The sequence below is a fragment of the Arabidopsis thaliana genome, chromosome 3 (assembly GCF_000001735.4).
Source record: "Arabidopsis thaliana chromosome 3, partial sequence".
Taxonomy (NCBI): Eukaryota; Viridiplantae; Streptophyta; class Magnoliopsida; order Brassicales; family Brassicaceae; genus Arabidopsis; species Arabidopsis thaliana.
In genome coordinates this window covers 11,379,369-11,404,997 of record NC_003074.8, presented here as the reverse complement: position 1 = coordinate 11,404,997, position 25,629 = coordinate 11,379,369, and the positions used below count along the sequence as shown (strand labels likewise).

Here is a 25,629-nt window from a genome sequence, read left to right as displayed (position 1 = left end):
TACTACACCTATTTGTATAATATAGGTATAACTAATAATACTACATGAAAATTGGTAATACAACTGTACCAAATAAATACTACATGTAAATGGTTAATACTAGTGCAACTAAGTCATACTAAATATATATTTTTCAATTGAATCATGTGCAGTTATACTCAGTTCTACCAGATGTATTTCCGGACAAGAGCTCAAATTGAATGGTTTCGGGTTCAAAACTACAATTCACTATGGGTAATCCATTTTTTACCCATTTACAGATCTATTCAACCCAGGCGGTATGCATAAACTTCCAATGTGCATACCCAAACACAATTTGTTTAATCTTAAATCAAATTGACAAAATCTCTTAGTTCTAATCTTCAATTTTAAGCTTTATTCAGCTCGAGAAACATACCTTTTCTTTTTATGTCGACGAAGCTCGCCGAAGATAAGGATATGGCAACAATGGTGAGCGAATTCCGGCAAGAGAGCGATGAGTGAGCGAGAGAGAGAGTGAGCTCGAGCTTCAGAGGAGAGGAGAGAGAGTTTTGGGGATTCTGTTTTTTTTTCGGTTCAATTTTTTTTTGTTTTTCTAAAATTATTTAATTTTATAATGAATATTAGAGAAAGAAGGAGGAGGGGTAAATTGGTCTATACACATCTCATTAAAAGAGAAAGGGATATAAAGATAATAAGAGGAGTTGAGAGATTTGTTGTTTGCAGAAAGGGAGTTATGAGATCATTTGTCAGAAACAGACAGCATCAACTTCAGAAAACCGGAGATAACTTTGAGAAGAGATATCCGATTGAGCTACGGTTAGATTCTCTGGAAATCTGATCTCCGGGGCAATCCGTGAACAGGTTATACGTCACCTGGTTCATTGAACCTTGACGGGAGATCGCCCCACAAGTAGACGGATCTGATTGTCTTGGCTTGATGAGCGTACATCGAAAACTTGGATGAATGATATGCGAAGAGAGTTCTTTTTTGTCCCCACAGGCGGCGCCAATTGTTGAACCAAGGATTCACACAATAAATTTGTTTAGAGAGGGAAAACAAATCTAGTAATTTCTCTTAAATAGGTATTCCATCCAAGACTCGATTACAAAAGAGGTTCTAATCTCTTATGAAATACATTAGGGTTTTGCTCAAGTACAGAGAAGGAATTAGGGTTTTTAGAAGGTATAGCTGCATCCGTGATGGATTGCCTATGTACCCTATGAAGGGATCAAGCCATTCGTAGTTCTCTTTGGGTATAAAATTGTGTCTTTCTTGTGAATATCCAAAGATATCCCTTTTGTGAAGTCCCTGAGGCACTTTATATAGGGTCGTTAAACCGCCTCTCTAGCGATATTCTCGGAAGATTTTCATTTATCCTTAAGTCGGTTCAGGAGGATAATCTTCCTAAGTATATTTTCCTTAATTTTTGGAGGCTTCGGAAAGATTTCCTGATTCGACATTATCTTCAGAGATTCTCCTTTATCATTTCCGAAAGTCCGAGAAATGATCCTATTTTTTCCGGAAAATGATCCTTTGAGAATGAATGGTTTTTACAAGTCTTTGCCTCAGGTGTTCTTCAAGGCTCGGTGGTCGTTTGAGAGCTAGTTTCGGGGCAAACAGTATGTACCGGCTCGGGGCACGCTTGACAGATGTCTATTGAGCTCAGTTGATTGTCCCCCAAAGCGATATAGATATTTTCCGTAGTGTTCTCGCGGTCGGCTCCGGCTGTGTTCAAAGGGTTACCACCCGAGCCAATTTATGAACTCTTTGAGACGGTTGACCGAATAAGGTCCCGAGATGCTTTGTTCTAGCCTCGGAGTCTATCATATATTTAATCATGAGGTGATTGTTATTCTTATGACTGTTTGGTTCGGTCTTACTTGTGAGGGAATCCGACCCCAATATAAATGTATCATTTTTAGATGATTCTTTCGTCTTTATGTGATGATAAATTTAATTAGTGTATTATTTTATATACATGTTTGTTAGCTTTGGATATGAAGTCATGTGAAGTTCAACGATGGAAACCAGTTCTTTTATTTAAATTCCTACCATGGTTTCTACATGGATATATGATTCTCCTTCTTCTTTCCCCATCATATATGGATCATTAAGAAAGAAAATATCGCTCTATATAGTTTGGCTTAGGGAATTGATTACAGAACCAAATGTGTTACTTTTGGATTAATTATTAAAGCTTACTTTTTCGTAAAATTTTGAATGGCGTCAATTTTTGAGTCAAAATATAACCTTTTGGCAGCCTTAGAGTTCAAGTATAGGTTATCTTTTTAATTTCATGTGAACTTTTATTTGTCTATACGTGAGGATGATGGGAAATATTTGGTTGAGTTTATATTTTATTTTCTTATGATAAATGACTTACCTCTAAGAGTTTGCCAAAAAAAAAAAATGACTTACCTCTATAAATTTTTGGATTAATCGTTGTTACTAACATGACATTTTTATTGGCCTATTCTGAGATTATTTGAGAGTGGAAAGTTGATCCAGTTTCGCCCAATAGTTCTAAGTGGACAATAACACACCTAACTGTAAAGGCATAATTATAGGATTTTAGAAGGTTTTTTATTAGTTTGTTTTAGATGTGCTTATAATTTAACAACATTTACTTATCATGTTCTCTTGAAATTCCATAGCAAGGTTTGTTCTTTGCACAAACGTTACTTGTCCAATAACATTGCCAAATAAATGTCAATGTTATATGTTTACCAGGTAATGCAAGGTTTGTGTTTGCTAGAGTTTGGAATCATATCTGCCTTTATACTCCATATTGTTTTGAAGAAAGGCGGTTTTGATGGCTTCAATGTCACAACCAAAAATATAAAAAAAGAAAGCAAACAGACTAAATTTGTTGTTGTGACAGAAAAAAAAAGTGAACGCAAACTCTATGTATGTGGAGACTGCAGCTGCTATCATAACTATTAAAAAAGCAGCTGTTGCGGCAGTGGATGTAGTGGCAAAGATTATACATCTATAATTCTTCGTATACACACGTCCAAATCTTTTTTTAATTGGGTATTATGAAGATCTATACTCAGAAGAATGAGAAATTAATTGACAAGATACTGCACTGTTACAGCAATTTTGTTCATGTGGAAAAGACGTATATATCCCTATATCTGTATTATTTGTAGTTTTAGATAGATATTATGTCAGCCATATAACAAAATCTTAGTTTTGATTTTTTTTTTCTTGGAGATTCAAATACCTTTTTCTCTTTCTAGAAAACCAATCGTCTAATTGTTTATCCAACTAAGACCACATTTATCATGGTAATCATATTATCACCACTTTTTATCATTCATAATAAATGTTTTACCTATTTTCTACATGGTTTTGTGAAGAACTAAATCCACATTAACCTGATAACAATGTTCTCACCATTATTATCGATAATCAAAACGTTAGCTTCCCTCATTTTCACGATGTGTTTGGACGATTAATATTTCTACATATTGTAAGTGTAACTATATTATCTAGGTAAGCACACAGTTATCTTGATAAACATATTATCCCCACTTTTACCGTTTACCCTTACCGTTACCCATCCACATTAATATATACTTAAACTCTTCTCGTTTCACTTTACTGTTGAGGGTTTCATGAAAACATAAGACACCAATTATCGTAATAACAGTTTTGTCACCATTGTAATCGATAATGCAAATGTTAGCAAATATTCTCATTATAAATGTTTATGCTGACAGATCACATAAATTGTCTTATTATATTATCCAACTAAGACTATTGTTATCATGGTAAAACATATTATCACTACTTTTACCGTTAACTATAAATGTCATCTATCCGTATAATCATATATCTTACATTCTTTTCCTTTTACTCTACTCTGGAGGATTTCGTGATGATCTAAAAAATTAATTGTGATAACAATGTTCTTACCATAATCAAGGATAATAAAAATGTTAGCAACCACCCTCATAATTTATGTTCCTTGTTATCATTATCTATATATGAAAATTTATTAGACTAGTGATATTCTTATGTAGATAAATGTTTTTAACCAAAGCTAGTTTATGTTTCTTTTATCAGGTCACTTAATAAAACCACTTTTATTCTAACGATGACTAATATGTTCATGTAGATCTTATTTGGTCATAGGGGCAATTTCGTCTTATTATTTTCTGGTGACAAAAAACAACTAAATATCTGATTTCTATGGATAGATACTTAATTATTTAGTTTTCTATGTATATATATTTAACTCACCCTTATTAATTTGTGGTTTTTTTTGTTTGGGTTTTAAATGAGCTGCATTATAATTTCAAAAAATTAGCCCAACAATATGAGAGTAGAGTGTTACTGTTGATTTATATCGTAAGATATTTATTTCTAATGATATCAACAAAATTTCTGTAAACTTAAAAATAAAAATTAAAACAAATTCGTAAACTGTTTAATAGTTACCAGAAAATATAAATTACATGAACTTGAACTAGAAATTCGCCTCCTTTTTTAGTCCATAACCTTGTTTATAAATTTGGAAAAGAAAAAACTCAAACATAAAGCTTATTTAAAATAAAATAAAAAATAGCATATATAAATATACACCCACCGGTTGGGTAAACCTAGCAGGTGGTTGATATTCTTGGGAGAGAAGTAAGTAAGGACCCATAACCTCCAAAAGAAGCTAATATCTATCCTATAGAAGTATACATAGTCTAACGCTCAAAGCCAAAGTCAAAACAATAAAACTTTGAAATTCAGTAATGGTGAATTTCAACTCAGCCGTTAACATACTTGAGGTGGTCCAAGTTAGCCCGCCGTCTTCTAACTCGCTCACACTCCCACTCACTTACTTTGACTTGGGTTGGCTCAAACTTCACCCCGTTGACCGAGTTCTTTTCTACCACGTCCCCGAGCTGACTCGCTCTTCTCTCATCTCTAAACTTAAGTCCTCTCTCTCAGCCACGCTCCTCCACTATCTCCCACTCGCCGGCCGCCTCGTGTGGGATTCAATCAAAACCAAACCATCCATTGTCTATTCTCCTGACGACAAAGATGCCGTGTATCTCACGGTAGCTGAGTCTAACGGTGACCTTTCCCATCTTTCCGGAGATGAACCTCGTCCCGCCACGGAGTTTCATTCTTTAGTCCCTGAGTTACCGGTTTCCGACGAATCAGCTCGCGTTCTCGCCGTTCAGGTAACGTTTTTCCCAAACCAAGGATTTTCTCTCGGCGTAACCGCACATCATGCCGTTTTAGATGGTAAAACAACAGCCATGTTTCTCAAAGCATGGGCTCACAACTGTAAACAAGAACAAGAAGCTCTGCCACACGATCTAGTACCGTCTTTAGATCGTATCATTGTTCAAGACCCAACGGGACTCGAGACAAAACTCTTGAACCGGTGGATATCAGCTTCCAACAACAAACCAAGCTTAAAACTGTTTCCTTCCAAAATAATTGGATCCGATATTCTCCGAGTCACGTACCGGTTAACTCGAGAAGACATCAAGAAGCTACGTGAACGAGTGGAGACCGAGTCACACGCTAAGCAGCTCCGTTTGTCGACTTTTGTCATTACTTACGCTTACGTTATAACATGCATGGTGAAGATGCGTGGAGGTGACCCGACCCGGTTTGTGTGCGTTGGTTTTGCATCAGACTTTCGGTCACGGTTAAACCCTCCGTTACCGCCGACGTTCTTCGGGAACTGCATTGTCGGGTCGGGAGATTTCGACGTGAAAGCAGAACCAATATTGGAAGAAGGAGAAGGAAAAGGTTTCATCACGGCGGTGGAGACTTTGACCGGATGGGTCAACGGATTGTGTCCGGAGAATATAGAGAAGAATATGCTTTTACCGTTTGAAGCGTTTAAGAGGATGGAACCGGGAAGGCAAATGATATCGGTTGCTGGGTCGACCCGGTTAGGGATTTACGGGTCTGATTTTGGGTGGGGAAAACCGGTCAAGGTAGAGATTGTGACGATTGATAAGGATGCTTCGGTTTCATTGTCGGAGAGTGGAGATGGAAGTGGTGGTGTTGAGGTTGGTGTTTGTTTGAAGAAAGATGATGTGGAACGTTTTGGTTCATTATTCTCCATCGGGTTGGAATAAAAATGAGAACGTTTTGGTTCTAGTTTTATGTGTTGTTTTTAATTCCACATCATCTTTAATTCATTACTATTAGCAAGAATGGTGAGCTGAAGCGTGAGGACATGAAGAAGAGAGATAGAATCGGAGAGTGACATGGCAATCTCTCATGGAGGATGTAGTTGACGACTAATAAACTGGAGAAGACAAAAACCGAAATCATGATTGATCGTTTATTTTATCTATATTTGGGACAAAAGAAAAGAATAATATGTATGAAAAACATATTTTTTTGTATGGAGATACTAAATTTTTAAATTAAAAATAATTTTTAGTTTTCTAAAAAAAAATAGGGCACAAGGTCCAAATTATTTTTGAGTCGGCCTTGTTTAGAATAACAATAAATAATTATATTATACACTACAAATTACTAAAGTTAGCATTAGTGAGTTTACAAAATAACTATTTTACACTTATCTAATTTATAAAATAGTAAAATTAATTACAAAAAAATTCATATCAAAATTAACACAAACTTGTTTTTCATATGTTTTTAGTCCAATTTAGGTATTAGGTTCTATTGTTTTGCTTGCATGTTCAAAAGTAAACAAATTTAATGACTATTTGTCTTTGTTTCTGCCGGTTGATTATTGTTGTAAAATTATTCTGGTTGGGAAGACACGCTCGACTTTCTTTTCCTCTAGTGAATCAACTTTCTGAAAAATCATTTCAATGACGAGATGATTATTTTCTATTTTATGAGAATATTTCTAATGTCTAATTTTATTTTTTCTCTATTTTAGACATGATTCTATTTTACATGAAATATTTGTTGATTTTGCTCTATTGCATGGTTTCAAAATAAGTGATTTCTAAAATAGAGAAAAAAATAGAAATTGCTCTATATACATAGAGTAAAAAAAAGATTACTCTATATTTTTCTCTATTATAGAAAAACCTTTATTTTATAGACATACAGTAGAACAACATTTCTTTAAAATATAGTTAACTATAAAATAGAGAAAAAAATAAAGTTCCACATTAAAGATATTCTAAGACGACAACGGAAAGTTAATATTTTATGAGACTTGAATCCAAAAGTGTTGGACGTGGGAGCTCCTCCAAGTTCCAACATTAGACGTTGTTTCTAGATGACATTAGTTTGTGCTTTTGACTGTTTGACACTAATAAGGCTTTCTAATTAGAGTCTTATTCAAAACTAGGAAGCTAAAAGAAAATTTATTTTTATTTATTAATTTTAATTTATTTAGAGTTTGTATATATGAAGTAAAATTAATTAAGGAGATTATGTTATATTAAAAATATATTTTAAACAATGTTTGTTTTTTAAATATTTTCTTGGTTTCTGTTTTTTTTGTTATAAAAATATTTATTATTTATCAATTATTAATTATTTTTAATATTAAAGATGTAGATTTGATCTAATATAAATATTATTTTGATTTCAAATTGTTATTGCTTAAGATGAAGTATAAAATTAAAATTGAAACTGTATTGTAAAATTAAATTTGTAGATTACTATTTTAATATTCAAAATTCAAAATTCAAATACTATTGATTTTTTCCGTATTCAAATACTACAGATTAAAACTTAATTTTATATCTTACAACAGCCTATTTAGGCGAATCATTAATATATTAATGGGCTTGTATATTGTCGTGAAATTTTAATTTTTTTGGGTTTAGCTATTCTATGTAAATAATGTTCAGTTAACCCGAAAACAATCGGTTCAATTCAGAACACAATTGTTTAGTTTATATCCGAACTAGAGGTGTCAAAATGGGTAACCCAACTCAACTCAACTCATAATCAAATGAGTTTAGGGTTAAATGAGTTATGGGTTGACCCAACCCATTTTATTTGATGGGTTGAGTTGTTAAATGGGTTAACCCATTTAATTAATAACTTAATTAATTATTAATATAAACAATAATAAATAATTATCATTATTAATAATTATTAATTCATTATTATCAAACTTATAATATTTACGGATTCTACTTTTTTTTAAGGGTTTAAGTTTTTGGCGGAAAAATTACGGATTTACGTTTTTGGCGGAAAAATCATGGGTTTACGTTTTTGGCGGAAAAATTACGGGTTTACATTTTTGGCAGAAAAATCATAGGTTTACGTTTTTGACGGAAAAATCACGGGTTTACGTTTTTGGCAAAAAAATCACGGGTTTACGTTTTTTCGACGGGAAAATTACGGGTTTACGTTTTTTGCAGGAAAATCATGGGTTTACGTTTTTGGCGGAAAAATTAGGGTTTACGTTTTTAGCGCGAAAATTATGGGTTTACGATTTTGGTGAGAAAATCACGAGTTTTTGTTTTTGGTGGGAAAATTACGGTGTTTATGTTTTTGGCGGGAAAATCACGGGTTTACTTTTTTGGCGGAAAAATTGTGGGTTTATGTTTTTTGTGGAAAAATTACGACTTTACTTCTTCTCAATTTCATTGCTTGTATATTTAAGAAATATGAAAAAATATTGATTTTATTAAATTGGTTTAGATGTGTTGGTTAAACTTAAATTGATATTGGTTTAGAGATTTTAGTTGGTTTAATTCAATTTTACAAAACTTGATGGGTTAATTGGGTAAACTATTGAAACCATTAACCATTACAATCCAACTCATTTTATTCATCAAACCAATTGACCCAATAACTTATTTGATCCATCAACTCATTTGAGTCAAAATTTTCAACTCATTAGGGTTCAAACCCATTTTGCCACCCCTAATCCGAACCAAAGAAAACGAGAACCGACCTGAACCGAAACAAAAACTAAATTTTGGTTCAATTCGTCAGAATATTTGAAAACCCGAAAAATCGAACAAAACCGATTAAACCGAATGATTAGTTCTCGGAGGCCGTAGTAGCAAGGAAACAGAAATTGGGCTAAAATAGTAAAATGGGCCAAGTAGTACATTGGGCCGCAATACAGAGAACCAGAGAACTAAGGGTTTCTTTTTCTGGGACAAACGAGAAGGAAGGTTTGACTTTGAGAATTTGGGTTCTAGGGTTTTAGTTCTCTCCACCGTTCTTCAATGGGAAATCTAGACGATAACAAGTTCACTTGGGTGATTAAGAATGTCCCAACGTTGAATTCAGATATGCTTTTTTCGAATTATTTTGTCATCGGTGGCTGCAGCTGGTAAGAAACAACAACACAACTTGTTCTGTTGTGATGTTGTCTAGTGATTCATGTGAAGCATCCATTGTTTTTTTTTTGCTTGTAGGCGTGTTGTGGCACATTCCAAAGAAAATAACTTTAAAGAATCTTTATCTCTAACTCTGATTGTTGCCGAAGATTCTGCTCAAAAAATGGGTTGTGGGTGGAGTAGATACGCTAAAATTATCTTTACTCTAGTCAATCAAATTTCTGAAATTCTCTCTCAACGTATAGGTTTGTTTTTTTGCTTCTACATTTTCTCTTATCTTTTTAAAGTTGAGATTTTTACGAGTTTTGAGCTATGTCTTTTGTGTTTTTTTTTGTTTCTTACAGAAACCATGTTTGATCAAAAGAGTTCGGTTTTCAGTAGCGAAACTATGTTTTCTATTGGGAAATTTGATGAACACTTTGCTGGATTTATTGTAAATGGAGAAATCAAGATTGTTGTTGAGTTTCTTGAAATTATTGACAAATTAGTGTTATCTAAAGAATCAAACCCGCCTTTTAAAAAGACAAAGCTAAACAATGATGGTGAAGTGTCTAAAGATTTGATTAGGGAGGTTCCAGTAATAATGGAAAGCATTGTTGTTAATGGGTTTCATGTTCTTCCTTCACAGGTAAATAAATATGCAAACTTCTTTTTTGAAATTTCAAGACTCTATTGTATTGTTTATTGAGTTTTGTGGATTTTGTTTTGTTTTACTTGCAGGTGGAATTTGTGAAGCGTATTTTTGAAAAACATCCAGATGTTGCAAAGGAGTTTCGTCCAACGAACCGGATTGTGAAGACAGCGTATATGAATGTTCTACTCAGTTTGATTGAGACTTTGCGCCAGTCGCCTAGAGAAATCTCTAAGAATGATCTGGATGGTGCATGTGGTTTACTAAGATCCATGAAAGAGGCTGGATTTAAGTTGGATTGGTTGGAGAAGAAACTGAATGAAGTGTTAGAAAAGAAGGAGAAAGAAGAAAGTTATGAGACTCGAATGCGAGAAATCGAGGAAGAGATGAAGGACTTGAAGGCAAAAGCGTTGGACGTGGGAGCTCCTTTAAGGTTAGATGATGTTGTCTGATGAGATTTATGTTTTTGTTAGAGGCTTAGAGCCCTTATCAAACTTAGGTAGGAAGCTAGAGAGATATCGTAAGTTTCCACCTTTTGGAAGTAGTTTTTGTTAAGTGGAGAGTGACTTGGTACAATTTTTTGAAGCACGTAGTACCAATGAAACGTAATGTAGGTGTGAATGATCCAAACGAGTATAACGTTATACATAAGCTTTAATCCTCAACATAGGTTGTTGCTTTCAAAGAGAACTAAAAGGGGAACGATTGTGTTATTTGAGTTTGACTACACCTTATTTGGGTTTTAGTGGGCCTGACGAAAATGGCATGAAGAGAAAGAAGAACAAAAGTGGTCCATTACATATCACCTATATAATATTTCTATTAGAACGTACAAAGAGAAGTGGTGGTAGTTGTGTGACAAGACAAGCTAAAGAGAGTTCTAGAGAAGAGAGATAAAGAGCTTCCAAAGCAAGCTTTTTTCTTTCTCTTTGTTATTTTTGCATCTTGTTCTTTTTGGGTGTAAAATCTGAAAAAGAACCAAGGACATCACAAGTTAGTGGTGTGTGTAACCTCTTTGATATAGTGAAGCTTGGAAGCAAGAGTCCTTCCCCGAGACGTATCGGTTAGCCGTGAACTCGGTTATCAAATTCTTGTGTTTGTTTCTTTTACAAGCTATTATTATTCTCAGTTTTCTCTACAAGTGGTATCAGAGCAATCCAGGTTTGATTGTAAGGAAGACATCTAGCTATGGAACCAACAAATGCAAGATTTGAGATTGAGAAGTTTGATGGCAAAGGAGACTTTAAGTGTGGAAGCATAAGATGTTTTGTCAGTTGCCTAGAATCTGTCTTGGTTGAAGATGCTACACCATCTGACCCGGGAAGTCAGAGGAAGGATGTGAACCTAGGGTAGATCCAAAGAAAGCAGAGAAAGATAAAAGAGCTAAGAGTCTAATCAGCATGAGTCTAAGCGATCTAATTCTAATGAAGGTTATGAAGGAGACTACTGCACTTGGGATTTGGAAGGCACTGGAAAGAGACTACCAGACAAAGACCTTACCCAACATGATCTATTTGAAACACAAGTTCACAAGCTTCAAGATGGTGGAGAACAAAAGCATTGAAGAAAATCTGGATACATTTCTCAAGCTAGTTGCAGATCTAGCAAGTTTAGACATCAACATTAGTGATGAAGACCAGGCTCTACAACTCATGGCTGGCTTACCACCACAATATGATTCACTAGTTGATACACTCAAGTATGGGAGTGGGAAGGATACCTTGACACTAAACGCAGTCATAAGTTCAGCATACTCTAAAGAAATTGAGTTGAAAGAAAAGGGATTGTTGAACGTGTCAAAACCAGATTCAGAAGTATTATTGGGTGATCTTAAGGGCAAATCAAACAATAAGGGAAATAAAAGGCCATGGACAGGAAGTTCAAATGGAAATGGGAAATTCCAATCAAGGCCAAGTAACAACACATGTTTTTTTTTCTGTAGAAAGGAAGATCACTAGAAAAGGGAATGCCCTCAAAGAAACCTGCATATTTGGCTAATATTGCAACTAAGCCTCCGCAACCTTTGGTGTTAACTGTGAGCACTCAAAGCACATGCAAAGAATGGGTTCTGAACTCTGATTGTACATTCCATAGTACATCTGATAGATGTGTCTTGTTTGACTTCAAGAAATTCAATGGTGGTAGAGTGCTAATGGCTAACAACACTCATGGAGAAATTAAAGGAAGTGGGAAAATCAAGATTCAGAATCGAGATGGTTCGGTTGTGATACTTAAGGATGTAAAATAAATGCCCGATGTGGGTAGGAATCTGATTTCTTATGGGTTGCTAGAAAAATCAGGTTGCAAGTACGAGGGAAGTGATTTCATGGTTCACTTCTACAAGGATAAGAAGAAGGTGATATCATGAAAGTATCATCGAGGGCTTTATTATCTTCAAGGGACAGTTGCTAAGAGTGAAGTGAATGTGTCACGGGCTTAAACTAATGAAGAGGGTATTGCCAAGTGTGAATAGCAATCAAGAAAGAGGAAGTCAAAGAAGGTGACATCTAATGAGAATCTGTTTCAAGGTTCCACTTCAGATAGTTTTGAGAGACAGAGTTCATTAAGTCAAGATACAGATTCATCTCCATCAAAAGAATCAAAAAGTTCAGCAGCAATTAAATGTGAAGATTCGAGTTCTGTGGCATGTGCTTTGATAACCTATGAGGAACGGATGAAAAGCAAGAAAGGGAAACATCAGAAGAATGCTATTGATGATGACATGGACTCTAGAATGAAAAAACAGAAGCTAGCTGGGAGTAAATTGATAGAAACAAGATGTAATCTTTATTAACAAACAAAGAATCGATACAAATTGTTTGAGAGAAGTGCTCTAGAACATCTCTAGATCATCACTTTATCTCTCACAGATGACACATACGTCAAATGCACAACAAAACAAAACATGAAAACTTCTTCTGAAAGCTACAAAGTTTATATACAAATGTTTATTCGCACGTGTCTTCTTCTTGTTCTCTTCTCTTCACACGTGCGGCTTGGATCTTCTTGTGTAGACTTGATATGGCTTATCAATACCCCCCCCCCCTCTTCAAAACGAAGCTTGTCCTCAAGCGCCAATGAAGGATACTAATTTTGTAATGCCCTGAAATTTTCCCAAGAGTCATCATAGCTAGGCAGACCCTTCCAATGCACCAAAGCTTCCAACACACCATCTGTGTTATAACGAGTATCTAACACTGTCTCAGGCTCAATGATCACCTCCTTATATGCATTATTCTTCATCAACTGTTGAGCATGAATAAGATGATCTTTAATCTATCCTAACATCCTATCTCTTTCCTTAAGCATCTCTTCCAACTCGGAGATCTTAGTAGACTGCTCTTCAAAACGCAATATGGCAGGAGGATCACGACCATATAGAACTTTTAAAGGAGTAGTTTTCAAGGATGTATGATATGAGGAATTGTACCATAACTCCGCCCATGATAAGTACTGATGCCACGTCTTTGGGTGTGTTGAAGCGAAACACCGCAAATACGTCTCAAGGCAACGGTTAAGCACCTCTGTTTGGCCATCTGTCTGTGGGTGAAAAGCAGTGTTGTATTTGAGTTAAGTTCCCGACAACTTGAAGCAGTCTTTCCAGAAAGCACTAAAAAATGTGCTACCCCTGTCTGACACAATTGATGCTGGAAAACCATGCAATTTCACCACTTCCTTAACGAATAACTTCGCAACTTCAGGAGCACAAAAAGCATGCTTCAAACTCAGAAAATGACTATATTTACTCAACCTGTCAACAATCACCAAAATCACATTTTTTCCTTGCAAAGTAGGAAGTCCTTCTACAAAATCCATTGAGATATCTTCCCACACTTGCTGAGGTAATGGAAGAGGTTGTAATAACCATGCATGTGATAATGTGGAGTACTTGTGTCTTTGACAGACATTACACTCAGAGACAAACTTCTGAATATCTTTCAACATACCATCCCACTGAAACGATTGTTGTATCATCTGAATGTCTTCATTATCTTTAACACATCTGAATGTCCACCCAACAAGCCACTGTGGAATTCTTCTAATATCATGGGAACAGACTTGGACTGCTTAGGTATTACTAACCTGTTTTTAAACCATAGCTTCTCATTTCTCACTGTATAGCCTTGATGTTTAGATGGTTCATTAATGCAAGCTTGAATCATTTCCTATAACTGCTCATCTTTCTCAATCTCCTCATATATGTCCAAAATCTGTAACGATGTGGGAACTGTTAGTGCCATTAGAACAAGAGACGATAAAGAACCTTCTGGTCGCTCCATTCGAGACAACCCATCTGCTGCCTTGTTCTCCACACCTGGGTTGTACAAGATATCGAAATCGTAATTCAACAATTTAATCAACCACCCCTCTGTTCTAATAGAAACTTCAAGCTCTTCTGGTCAGTATGCACCACAAAATGACGACCAAACAAGTAATGCTTCCACTTCTGAATAGACAAAACTATTGCCATCAATTCTATTTCATACACAGGTTTTAATTGTTCTTTAGCCGTCAATCCATGACTAAAATAAGTGATGGGTCTTTTGGTCTGCATCAGAACTGCTCCCACCCCAAAACCCGATGCATCTGCTTCCACTGTAAACACTTCATTAAAATCAGGCAATGCTAAGACAGGAGCTGTAGACATGGCTGTCTTCAAATTATCGAATGCTACTTGAGCCTCAACACTCCAATCAAAACTGTCTTTCCACAATAAATCTATCAAAGGTCTTGCCAACACTCCATAACCTTTTATAAACCTTCCGTAATACCCGTGAGGCCTTAAAATCCACGCAGCTCCTTTACTGACTTTGGTGTTAACCATTGAGTCATTGCCTGTGTCTTAGCTGGATCTGTAGACACTCCTTCATTGGAAATAATGTGCTCAAGATAATCCACGTTATCCTCTCCAAATGAACACTTCTTTCCATTTGCAAAAAATTGATGCTCTGACAATAACCGCATCACTATTGTCAAATGCTCCCTGCTCCTCCATCGATTTACGATACACTAAGATATCATCAAAGAATACAAGGACGAATTTCCTGAGATATGGTCGAAACAAGTCATTCATAGAAGCTTGAAATGTTGCTGGAGCGTTTGTTAACCCAAAAGGCATCACTAAAAATTCATAGTGCACATCATGAGTATGAAAAGCAGTCTTTGCCACATCCTCTGCTCTCATTCGTATCTGATGATAACCCACTCTTACATCCAACTTCGAGAACACCACAACTCTTCTTAATTCATCCAATAACTGGTCTATCATAGGTATGGGAAACTTTTCAGGCACAGTTACACGGTTCAATGCCTTGTAATCAACACAAAAACGCCAGCTTTTATCCTTCTTCTTAACTAATAACACTGGACTAGAAAAGGGACTCTGACTTAGTCTGATAATACCAGAATCCAACATCTCTTGTACCACTGTCTCCATTATCTCTTTTTGTGCATGAGGATATTTATAAGGCCTGACACTAATTGCATTATTCCCTGGTGAGATAATAATTGAGTATTTTCTTCCTCTCAGTGGTGGTAATCCTGAAGGAATCTCAAACACCTGCTCATATTCTCGCAAAACTTCCCGCAGTTCTCTAGGTAACAGTTGTTCTCCCAGTTGTAACAATTGCTGATTACACAGCTCCACTTCAATTCTTTTGGTATTCAATGTAAATCCACTAGAGAGTGATTTACATTGAATACCAGTGCCAATTTCTCTGCATCATTATAGCCATCAGTACGAAAGAATCGCTCCACCCTAGCGATCCAAGAGTAAATCCCAACTCCTTCAAACACAGCCATCTCCACGTTCTTGAGTAGGTTTTCTCTAATTCCTGGCCTAATGTCACTATTGTATGGTTCCGGGACAGAGATGATTATGTCGATCTTGCGATCTTGTAACTCCACCATGACTAGACCCTCCAGTCTCTGGCGCCGACGCTACTCTAGGCAAAGCGCGAAGCACATTGTTAATCTTCTTCCCGATATCCAACAATTGTTGGTCATGACGTGCAATTTGAGCACTCAATTTGACTCGTACAGACTCCAACTTTGAATCTGGTCTTGAATCAGATCTTCGAATCTTGTTACTCATGTCCGTCAATTGTTCGTGAACTTCAGTTAACGACGCCGTCGTTTGCTCTGCCTCTAATATCTCCGTAATCGACGGTAATTCTGGTGTCGTCACCATCTTTGATTGAAAAATTTCTTCGATCTCTCAAAAACCCCACATCACTCAAACCCTAACTTTTTCCAGCGATACTTCGATCTCGATCACGAACGCACCAATTGATAGAAACAAGATGTAATCTTTATTAACAAACAAATAATCGATATAAATTGTTTCAGAGAAGAGCTCTAGAACATCTCTAGATCATCACTCTATCTCTCACAAATGACACATAATTCAAATGCACAACAAAACAAAACATGAAAACTTCTTCTGAAAGCTACAAAGTTTATATACAAATGTTTATTCGCACGTGTCTTCTTCTTGTTTTCTTCTCTTCACACGTGCGGCTTGGATCTTCTTGTGTACACTTGATATGGGTTATCATAAAACTTGTTTAGAAGTTGTTGAAAAGCAAAGGTATAAGTCTAGGGTGCTAGCTAAGGGCTTTTCACAACTGGACAGTGAGTTAGAGCAGATGAATTATATCAGTGTATCTAAGGCTCACACAAGTAAATGACCGAAAATTCTTAAGAGGGATGTAGTACCTGGTATGAAGTTCCAGCATTGTTGTGAGCTTCCCAACATCCACTGAAGTAGAGCAGAGCAGCGGCCCTGGTAACTTCAATAGTCTCATAAAATAGGACAATCAAGCTGAGTTATTTTTGTGAGAAGTACTCAAGTGTCAGAATTGAGTTTGGTCAAAAGGTGGAGATTGTTATTTGGGTTTGACTAAACACATCATTTGGGCCTTTGTGGGCCTGACGAAAATGGCATGAAGAGAAAGAAGAACAAAAGTGGTACATTACATATCACATATATAATATCTTTATTACAACTTACAAAGAGAAGTTGTGGTAGTTGTGTGACAAGACAAGCTAAAGAGAGTTCTAGAGAAGAGAGATAAAAAGCTTCCAAAGCAAGCTTTCTTCTTCCTCTTTGTTGTTCTTGAATCTTGTTCTTCTTGTGTTTAAAATCTGAAAAAGAACCAAGGACATCACAAGTTAGTAGTGTGTGTAACCTCTTTGATATAGTTAAGCTTGGAAGCAAGAGTCCTTCCCCGAGACGTAGCGGTTAGCCGTGAACTCAGTTATCAAATTTTTGTGTTTGTTTCTGTTACAAGATATTATTATTCTTAATTTTCTCTACAGATTGGATTGATCGCCGAGATAATGATACCTTACGTATAAAAGATGTAATTGTTAGATTGGAACAAAATATTGCATATCGAAACTTCTATACAAAGTATCAAATTCTTGTCATACTAATTAGTGATTTTCAAGGGGAACTGCCAAATTTTTGTTAACATATACCTAACGGGTCACAAGTGGACATAAAAAACTTTCTTATTGGTTTTAATGTTAAAAGACTTAAACAGCTTACACAACGATATCATGTTTTGGGCGTCAAAGTTTAAACACATTGATTGATTCATGTTAAGTGAATCAATGTACCAGCACATGTCATAGCAAAGGGGTCCTTTACTCCTTTTGAGTTTCTCTTTTGATTCAAATTTGTATTCATTTACCAGATTGGTTAACTTTAGTGGGTACAGCCCAACTTAATGAAATTAAAAGAAACCATAAACAGCCCAACAAGAAGGAAATAAAGTGAAACAAATCAAATATTAATGTGACACAAATTTAATGTAGTAAAACTAAAAACTAATTTATTAGTAATATAAAACTGGTATAACTTGTTTAAATACTAAGACGCAAATATTAAATTACACGTAACAAAAAGATTACAATTCAAATGATATCATAATTGATTAGTTCAATACCCATTATAAACACTCATTTTCTTTATCTGAATAAAAAATCGTTTTTTTCCTCTACACTTTCTAATTTGGTTGATTGTTTTGCTTATCTGTTGTGAAACAATGTCAACGTGTCAAACACCCACAGGAATGACGTCGATAGACCGAAACAATAAAGTTTGGGGTTAAAAAGAGTTAAATCTCTGTGAGGTCCACCATCTGATCTCTTGTCTGATTTCTTGCGTGTTTCTTTCTCTGCAGATTCTCTTCTTTCGTAAATTATTTTTCTTTTTGTTGTTGTCAATTTTCATACGTATCTTTCACATGCTTTGTCTTCCTTTCATTGAATTTATTCAATTTAATTATTTTGGTCTATTTATCTGCATTTATACATGTTGCAATATTTGCGTTTTTATGAGTTTGAACGGAGAGATGGATTGGTCCTAAGATGTCATCATTCGCTAGTTTGATGTAAATTCAACCAAATACGAATTAGTGACGATTTTGTGGTTGAAATTGTTCATAAAATCATTACAACATTAGTGATTTTATTGTTCTGACATCTAAATCAGATCAAATATACAAATGTTATGTGATATTGATTTTCTACTAGTTTTCCATGGCATTTCATTATAAGCTATTAGCAAACAATGTCTTTATTCAAACTGACTTTTAAATATAAAAAAAGTTAGAATTATTACTTGTATATTTTGATGCTTAACTTTTTCTTCAACTCGGAATAATTTAGAGAATGATTGAAGAGTCCGACCTTTCAAAAAACATACAAAAGTAAAAAATAAGTAGTGAAAAGTCCAAGAAAAAAGAAAAAAAAAACTATAAAAGTGTAATTTTTCTAAGAGAATCTATATGAGAATGACTGCATCGTCTTCATTCGAAATCCTAAAAAATGCGGATATCTAGCTCTGTAGATCTTTTATATTTACCATATTTTTTTTGGGACGGTCATCGATAGCCTAAGCACTCAAAGTCTGACGACCCAACGAAAGGTGGTGGGCTAGTGGTTCTAGTCTGGTGGAAGTGGTCCTGTTTGTTTAAGTCAGGGATCGATTCTCTCCATATGTAGAATTGCTTACTTTTATTTTTTTGACTATAAGTATAGACATGCTACTTAAGATCTATTTAAAAACCCGGAAGATATCAAATATATAGGATATAGGATACCCTCTCTCTAGGAATTAATCATGAACCTTTCCATAGGTTCAGAGATTTACCAGAAATTATAAAAAAAAATCAAAGTTTGAACTAACACTTATAAAATATATATTTCTAACCCGAGAAAAAGAGACATTGTCTAAACATGTAAATTTTATTAACAAATAGACGGATAAAGCTAGCAAAGAATTAGAGTGTGACAAAAAAATATTGAAAATATGATTGCTACTAGATATATTAATACTTTATAAAAACTTGTTATAAAAAAATATCCAAAACTATTTGACTTCCTATGATATTAGTTCCAAATAATTTAAATTTTAGATATTTAGATATTTGGTTGTCTGTATAGATATCTTCTTTTTCTGAACTGCAATGGATATATGCATTTATAAATATGATGACCAGAAACTTTTAAATTTGGATAATTGTTACCAATTTGGAAAGACATATCATAAAACAATTTACTTACAATAATAATAATAATAATAATAATCTTGTGGATAAATTATCAAAAATATTTTGCTCTATTTGCTATTTATTTCATGAACTCTTATATTCACTTCCTTTAGTTTTAACCAATCATTATGCCATGGCATATAATAATTTAATATAAATTAAAAGTTAGACAAACAAATAAAATAAATAAATTAAGAATTAATTGTAAAATCTGAATCATATGCCCTTTTTTATAAACTCATAACAACATATAATTTCATTAATTCTAAAATTTAAACTTTAACCACTTTTTATAAAGAGTAAATTTGGAAAAATGCCCTATTTTTGAGTTTTCATTTGAAAAATACCCTATTCTTTCTTCCTTTTTAAACAATTAATTTTTAATATATAAAAATACTAAAATAGCCTCATTAAAATTTAAGAATAACTTTTTAAAAAAATAAACTTAAAACAAAAAAAATTCATAAACTAAAATTTGATGTAACTAATAATTTTAAAGATAATTATTATCTAAGCTGATATATGATTTTATTTAATTTGTAAAAACTATAACGCAAACCACTCTTCTATAAACGTATATAAAATTTTTAGATATTTATATTTATAAATATGACTGCAGAAGTTTTAAGTTTATGATAGTTTTTAAAAAGCAATTATGATAGTTAGTAACAATTTAGAAACACGTATAATTTAATTTCTTTGTTTATTTTTCAAAAATATACAAAAAATTTATGTCAGCGATTTTATTTTATTTTGTATGGTATATGACTAATTTAAAAGTGGTACTAATTAGTATTATAAAAAATTATTAAAAAGTATTTTTAACCTTACGACTCTATTTTTTTACAAGTTACAAATGTTTCATAAAATTTTATTGTTAAAACACTATGATCTAAGATATTGAAACCCACGGTCAAAGTATTGCTAACATGGTCATTACATTGAAAAAGAAAATTAATTGTCTTTACTCATGTTTATTCTATACAAATAAAAATATTAACCAACCATCGCACTAACAAAATAGAAATCTTATTCTAATCACTTAATTGTTGACAATTAAATCATTGAAAAATACACTTAAATGTCAAATATTCGTTTTGCATACTTTTCAATTTAAATACATTTAAAGTTCGACAAGTTGCGTTTACTATCATAGAAAACTAAATCTCCTACCAAAGCGAAATGAAACTACTAAAGCGACAGGCAGGTTACATAACCTAACAAATCTCCACGTGTCAATTACCAAGAGAAAAAAAGAGAAGATAAGCGGAACACGTGGTAGCACAAAAAAGATAATGTGATTTAAATTAAAAAACAAAAACAAAGACACGTGACGACCTGACGCTGCAACATCCCACCTTACAACGTAATAACCACTGAACATAAGACACGTGTACGATCTTGTCTTTGTTTTCTCGATGAAAACCACGTGGGTGCTCAAAGTCCTTGGGTCAGAGTCTTCCATGATTCCACGTGTCGTTAATGCACCAAACAAGGGTACTTTCGGTATTTTGGCTTCCGCAAATTAGACAAAACAGCTTTTTGTTTGATTGATTTTTCTCTTCTCTTTTTCCATCTAAATTCTCTTTGGGCTCTTAATTTCTTTTTGAGTGTTCGTTCGAGATTTGTCGGAGATTTTTTCGGTAAATGTTGAAATTTTGTGGGATTTTTTTTTATTTCTTTATTAAACTTTTTTTTATTGAATTTATAAAAAGGGAAGGTCGTCATTAATCGAAGAAATGGAATCTTCCAAAATTTGATATTTTGCTGTTTTCTTGGGATTTGAATTGCTCTTTATCATCAAGAATCTGTTAAAATTTCTAATCTAAAATCTAAGTTGAGAAAAAGAGAGATCTCTAATTTAACCGGAATTAATATTCTCCGACCGAAGTTATTATGTTGCAGGCTCATGTCGAAGAAACAGAGATTGTCTGAAGAAGATGGAGAGGTAGAGATTGAGTTAGACTTAGGTCTATCTCTAAATGGAAGATTTGGTGTTGACCCACTTGCGAAAACAAGGCTTATGAGGTCTACGTCGGTTCTTGATTTGGTGGTCAACGATAGGTCAGGGCTGAGTAGGACTTGTTCGTTACCCGTGGAGACGGAGGAAGAGTGGAGGAAGAGGAAGGAGTTGCAGAGTTTGAGGAGGCTTGAGGCTAAGAGAAAGAGATCAGAGAAGCAGAGGAAACATAAAGCTTGTGGTGGTGAAGAGAAGGTTGTGGAAGAAGGATCTATTGGTTCTTCTGGTAGTGGTTCCTCTGGTTTGTCTGAAGTTGATACTCTTCTTCCTCCTGTTCAAGGTACATTACCATAGTTTTTGTGATCTTTCATGAGTTTGTTGAATTTGGATTAAGAGATGATTTTTTTTTTTTAAATCTTCAAGATTGAGTTTTGCTTGTTTAGATCTTTGATTATTGATTAGGGTACACGACATTGAATCTTCTTTTGGATGTAGTGATATCAACATATCATTTTACGATTATTAGATTCCCTTAGGATGGATTCATTGTGTGGCATTGTGATTGGTTTGTTGTGTTGTTAGCGTTTTTGAGTCTTTGGCTTTTCGTTTTATTTCGTGTCTTTCACTAGGTATCTTTTAGGTGTCTTAGAGTTCGATTTTTGGCCATTTTAGGTATTGTTAGTGGAAAGAAACAAAGTTTGGTGCGTTGTAGTTACTACATTGTTTGTGTTTCCATTCCAAGGGAAAAAGTATGTTCAAAAATGCACAATGTATCAAGGGATTATCGATAATATTCGAAAGCAAACATTGTATATCTTCTAGGCTTTGCAAAGTTTTTGTTGTCTTTTGTTTAGTGTTTTACTGAAATACTTACTTGTGTTTGAAGCAACAACGAACAAGTCCGTGGAAACAAGCCCTTCAAGTGCCCAATCTCAGCCCGAGAATTTGGGCAAAGAAGCGAGCCAAAACATTATAGAGGACATGCCATTCGTGTCAACAACAGGCGATGGACCGAACGGGAAAAAGATTAATGGGTTTCTGTATCGGTACCGCAAAGGTGAGGAGGTGAGGATTGTCTGTGTGTGTCATGGAAGCTTCCTCTCACCGGCAGAATTCGTTAAGCATGCTGGTGGTGGTGACGTTGCACATCCCTTAAAGCACATCGTTGTAAATCCATCTCCCTTCTTGTGACCCTTTGGGTCTCTTTTGAGGGGTTTGTTGTATCGGAACCATGTTACAAATCCTCATTATCTCCGAGGTGTATAAACATAAATTTATCGAACTCGCAATTTTCAGATTTTGTACTTAAAAGAATGGTTTCATTCGTTGAGATTAATTTTAGACCTTTTTCTTGTACAATGTTTAGTCTTTGAGATAATATACCGGCTTGTCTAATTTAAGTGTGATACATATTAAAGATTGTCACGCTAAGGTTAAATTATTTAAAGAGGATCGTCTTCGTTTCTTATATGTTTTCTATTTTCTGTTGGTGGTGATAACTGTTTTTCTTACATCAACGACGAAGATTTGCCAATACTTGGACACCCTTCAACAGAGCCGGCCCAAGATAAATTCTTCCCTAAAACAAAATTTATTTTTGGCCCATCATTAAATATAATCTACTCTATTATTTGAAACGTACATTTAATGAGGTGGGCATTTCGCAGAAATAACAAGTTTGTCATTGAGTTAAAATTTTTCTATCATGAAAAACCCGTTTAAAAAGACGCGGATCCTTTTGACCCGAATTTTAAAATAACGGGTCATAACTTCTAATCTTAGCCATTCAATTGATTTTTTTTTAGCCGTTGATTTTCTCCAGTAAAGTTTTGAAACCCGACCCGGATGATGAACCGGACTACCTTCTTGGTCACCGGGTCATCGGGTCAACCGGGTTGGACCACGGGTCAATTAGTTAAAATTTATTTAATAAATTTAATATTAATAGAAATTTTAGAGTATTTTATAAATATATATATATATATATTTTTTTAGTATTTATAAATATAAAACAAAATAATCATATCATGTTTAAAAAATATAAAATTATATTATGTTTACCAAAATATAAAATTATTTACACCCAAATATATATATATATATATATATATATAATCAAACAATAATAATAAAGTGATTAAAAATTTTAAATCCAACTAAATGTCTAACACCGTAACAAATATAGTAGGAGATCACCAATGATAGAAATAAACTAATAAAACATCGTGAATTCAAACAACTAATCTCAATTGTCTCTCTCACCATTCGATTCATTTTTAAGGCGGTATTGTAAAGTCTTCACCAAAATCTAAAACATCGAATGAATTTAAGAACTGAAAAAACTTTTAAAAATAATTGAATAAAGTCTAAAATCCCATATTTTACTGCAAAATCAAAAAAAAAAATTAAAACCCACACCCGGCCGGTTCAACCGGTTCACCGGGTCACGGGTTAATTGCGAGTTTTTGAGGGTTTTTTCGGTTTTGAACTTATCGGGTTTTAGCACTAAACCCAAACCGGAAAACTAATTATACTCCTATATCAATACGGATTTATAATATTTATTATATTCTAAAAGATTAATAATCCAATCAGATAATTTTTAAAACATTTCCTAATTAAATATAACAAATCGGTTTTATATATATATAACATTATAAATATCGAATTAATATGTTTGAATTCGAAATTAGCTTAAATATTCTAAATTTATTTAAATAACTAGAAAAACACTTTTAACTAAACTATTTTTTTATGTTTGATAATTAAAATATAAAAATATGTTTAAACATTTTAAAATAAAATGAATTAAATTTTCGGTTTATATTAATTTCTGTTAATTAAATTAATTGAATTCCTTTTTCAGCAACTGAATCATATTAATTGAAAATATTCAATGCGTATATTTCTTTCTTGAATTCGAATATATCACTTCTCCATAATTATAGGTAATCAAATATTTAGTTGGATATTCATTTTTGAATTAGCATAAAGTTTCTGAACAATTTCCATAATTAAATAACTACTTATAAGATAATAGCTAAATAGTTTCCTATAATTATGGGATTCATCATAATTTGTAAACTTGAATTCCACGATTTAATATTTTATGTATATCTTTTACCTAAAAATTTATATCTTATAAATACTGTACGTCCCATTTCAAGAACTCACTCAGCAATTTCTATTTTCTTTTACTCTCTCGCCTCTTTTTTTATTTTAGCAGAAGAGAAAAAGACCATGGAGAAAACTGAGGTTTTGGATCGACGAGACCATGGAGAAAACTGTAACGCCCGTGAACCGGAAAATCGGTTAAGGTTTATTTTTAAATCATCCGATTTAATTGGTTGGGTTAATTGGAAACCCTAGAGTGTGCCTATAAAAGAAGGAAACTCGAAATTAGGGCTTTAGTTAGCCACTTTTCGTTTTATAAAGGAGAAAAAGAGAGAGAAGGAGAAGGAGCAGAATCGTTAGGGTTCGTGAGAAATCGGCTTCGACATTTTCCTATAATTATGGGATTTATCATAATTTGTAAACTTGAATTCCACGATTTAATATTTTATGTATATCTTTTACCTAAAAATTTATATCTTATAAATACTGTACGTCCCATTTCAAGAACTCACTCAGCAATTTCTATTTTCTTTTACTCTCTCGCCTTTTTTATTTTATTTTAGCAGAAGCGAAAAAGACCATGGAGAAAACTGAGGTTTTGGATCGACGAGACCATGGAGAAAACTGTAACGCCCGTGAACCGGAAAATCGGTTAGGGTTTATTTTTAAATCATCCGATTTAATTGGTTGGGTTAATTGGAAACCCTAGAGTGTGCCTATAAAAGAAGGAAACTCGAAATTAGGGCTTTAGTTAGCCACTTTTCGTTTTAGAAAGGAGAAAAAGAGAGAGAAGGAGAAGGAGTAGAATCGTTAGGGTTTGGGAGAAATCGGCTTCGACATTTTCCTATAATTATGGGATTCATCATAATTTGTAAACTTGAATTCCACGATTTAATATTTTATGTATATCTTTTACCTAAAAATTTATATCTTATAAATACTGTACGTCCCATTTCAAGAACTCACTCAGCAATTTCTATTTTCTTTTACTCTCTCGCCTCTTTTTTTTATTTTAGCAGAAGAGAAAAAGACCATGGAGAAAACTGAGGTTTTGGATCGACGAGACCATGGAGAAAACTGTAACGCCCGTGAACCGGAAAATCGGTTAAGGTTTATTTTTAAAT

General features: G+C 33.9%; 3 protein-coding genes, 2 long non-coding RNA genes and 2 pseudogenes across 9 annotated transcripts; 5 read left to right on the top strand and 2 right to left on the bottom strand.

Annotated features, from left to right (window-relative positions):
- Nucleotides 1-4,665: 4,665 nt before the first annotated feature.
- On the top strand, nt 4,666-6,406 carry AT5MAT (HXXXD-type acyl-transferase family protein). The gene has a single exon (NM_113880.2). It carries the CDS (start codon nt 4,732-4,734, stop codon nt 6,079-6,081), a length of 1,350 nt encoding a protein of 449 aa, NP_189600.1. The 5' UTR covers nt 4,666-4,731; the 3' UTR covers nt 6,082-6,406.
- Nucleotides 6,407-9,126: 2,720 nt separating this feature from the next.
- AT3G29580 (MATH domain/coiled-coil protein) lies at nt 9,127-10,323 on the top strand (the record flags this gene model as incomplete). Its single annotated transcript, NM_113879.1, has 4 exons — nt 9,127-9,233; nt 9,319-9,485; nt 9,585-9,868; nt 9,961-10,323. The coding sequence occupies 4 exons, from the start codon at nt 9,127-9,129 to the stop codon at nt 10,321-10,323; spliced, it is 921 nt and encodes a 306-aa protein (NP_189599.1).
- Nucleotides 10,324-11,018: 695 nt separating this feature from the next.
- AT3G29578 lies at nt 11,019-12,308 on the top strand (annotated as a pseudogene; the record flags this gene model as incomplete). The annotated part of the gene is made up of 1 exon: nt 11,019-12,308.
- A 194-nt stretch (nt 12,309-12,502) lies between these two features.
- Nucleotides 12,503-12,913, bottom strand: AT3G05765. Its single transcript, NR_141198.1, has one exon. It is a non-coding gene; the product is annotated as an other RNA (long non-coding RNA).
- Nucleotides 12,914-13,090: 177 nt separating this feature from the next.
- Nucleotides 13,091-15,500, bottom strand: AT3G29577 (annotated as a pseudogene; the record flags this gene model as incomplete). The annotated part of the gene is made up of 1 exon: nt 13,091-15,500.
- Nucleotides 15,501-15,789: 289 nt separating this feature from the next.
- On the top strand, nt 15,790-16,106 carry AT3G05745. Its single transcript, NR_141197.1, has one exon. It is a non-coding gene; the product is annotated as an other RNA (long non-coding RNA).
- Nucleotides 16,107-20,852: 4,746 nt separating this feature from the next.
- AFP3 (ABI five binding protein 3) lies at nt 20,853-22,784 on the top strand. Of its 3 annotated transcripts, none has more exons than NM_001084753.2 (3): nt 20,853-21,074; nt 21,337-21,731; nt 22,278-22,778. In NM_001084753.2, the coding sequence occupies exons 2-3, from the start codon at nt 21,341-21,343 to the stop codon at nt 22,580-22,582; spliced, it is 696 nt and encodes a 231-aa protein (NP_001078222.1). In that variant the 5' UTR covers nt 20,853-21,074; nt 21,337-21,340; the 3' UTR covers nt 22,583-22,778. The 3 variants fall into 3 exon arrangements, with proteins under 3 accessions (NP_001078222.1, NP_001030794.1, NP_189598.1); NM_001035717.2 differs by having other exon boundaries at nt 21,323-21,731; NM_113878.5 differs by having other exon boundaries at nt 20,853-21,731; nt 22,278-22,784.
- Nucleotides 22,785-25,629: the final 2,845 nt, after the last annotated feature.

Excerpts from the sequence above, each read along its gene's own strand:
- AT5MAT (NM_113880.2), top strand. The coding sequence starts at position 4,732 with ATGGTGAATTTCAACTCAGCCGTTAACATACTTGAGGTGGTCCAAGTT.
- AFP3 (NM_113878.5), top strand. The coding sequence starts at position 21,341 with ATGTCGAAGAAACAGAGATTGTCTGAAGAAGATGGAGAGGTAGAGATT. Across the intron at positions 21,732-22,277 it reads TCTTCTTCCTCCTGTTCAAG|CAACAACGAACAAGTCCGTG; the intron begins GTACATTACCAT and ends TTGTGTTTGAAG.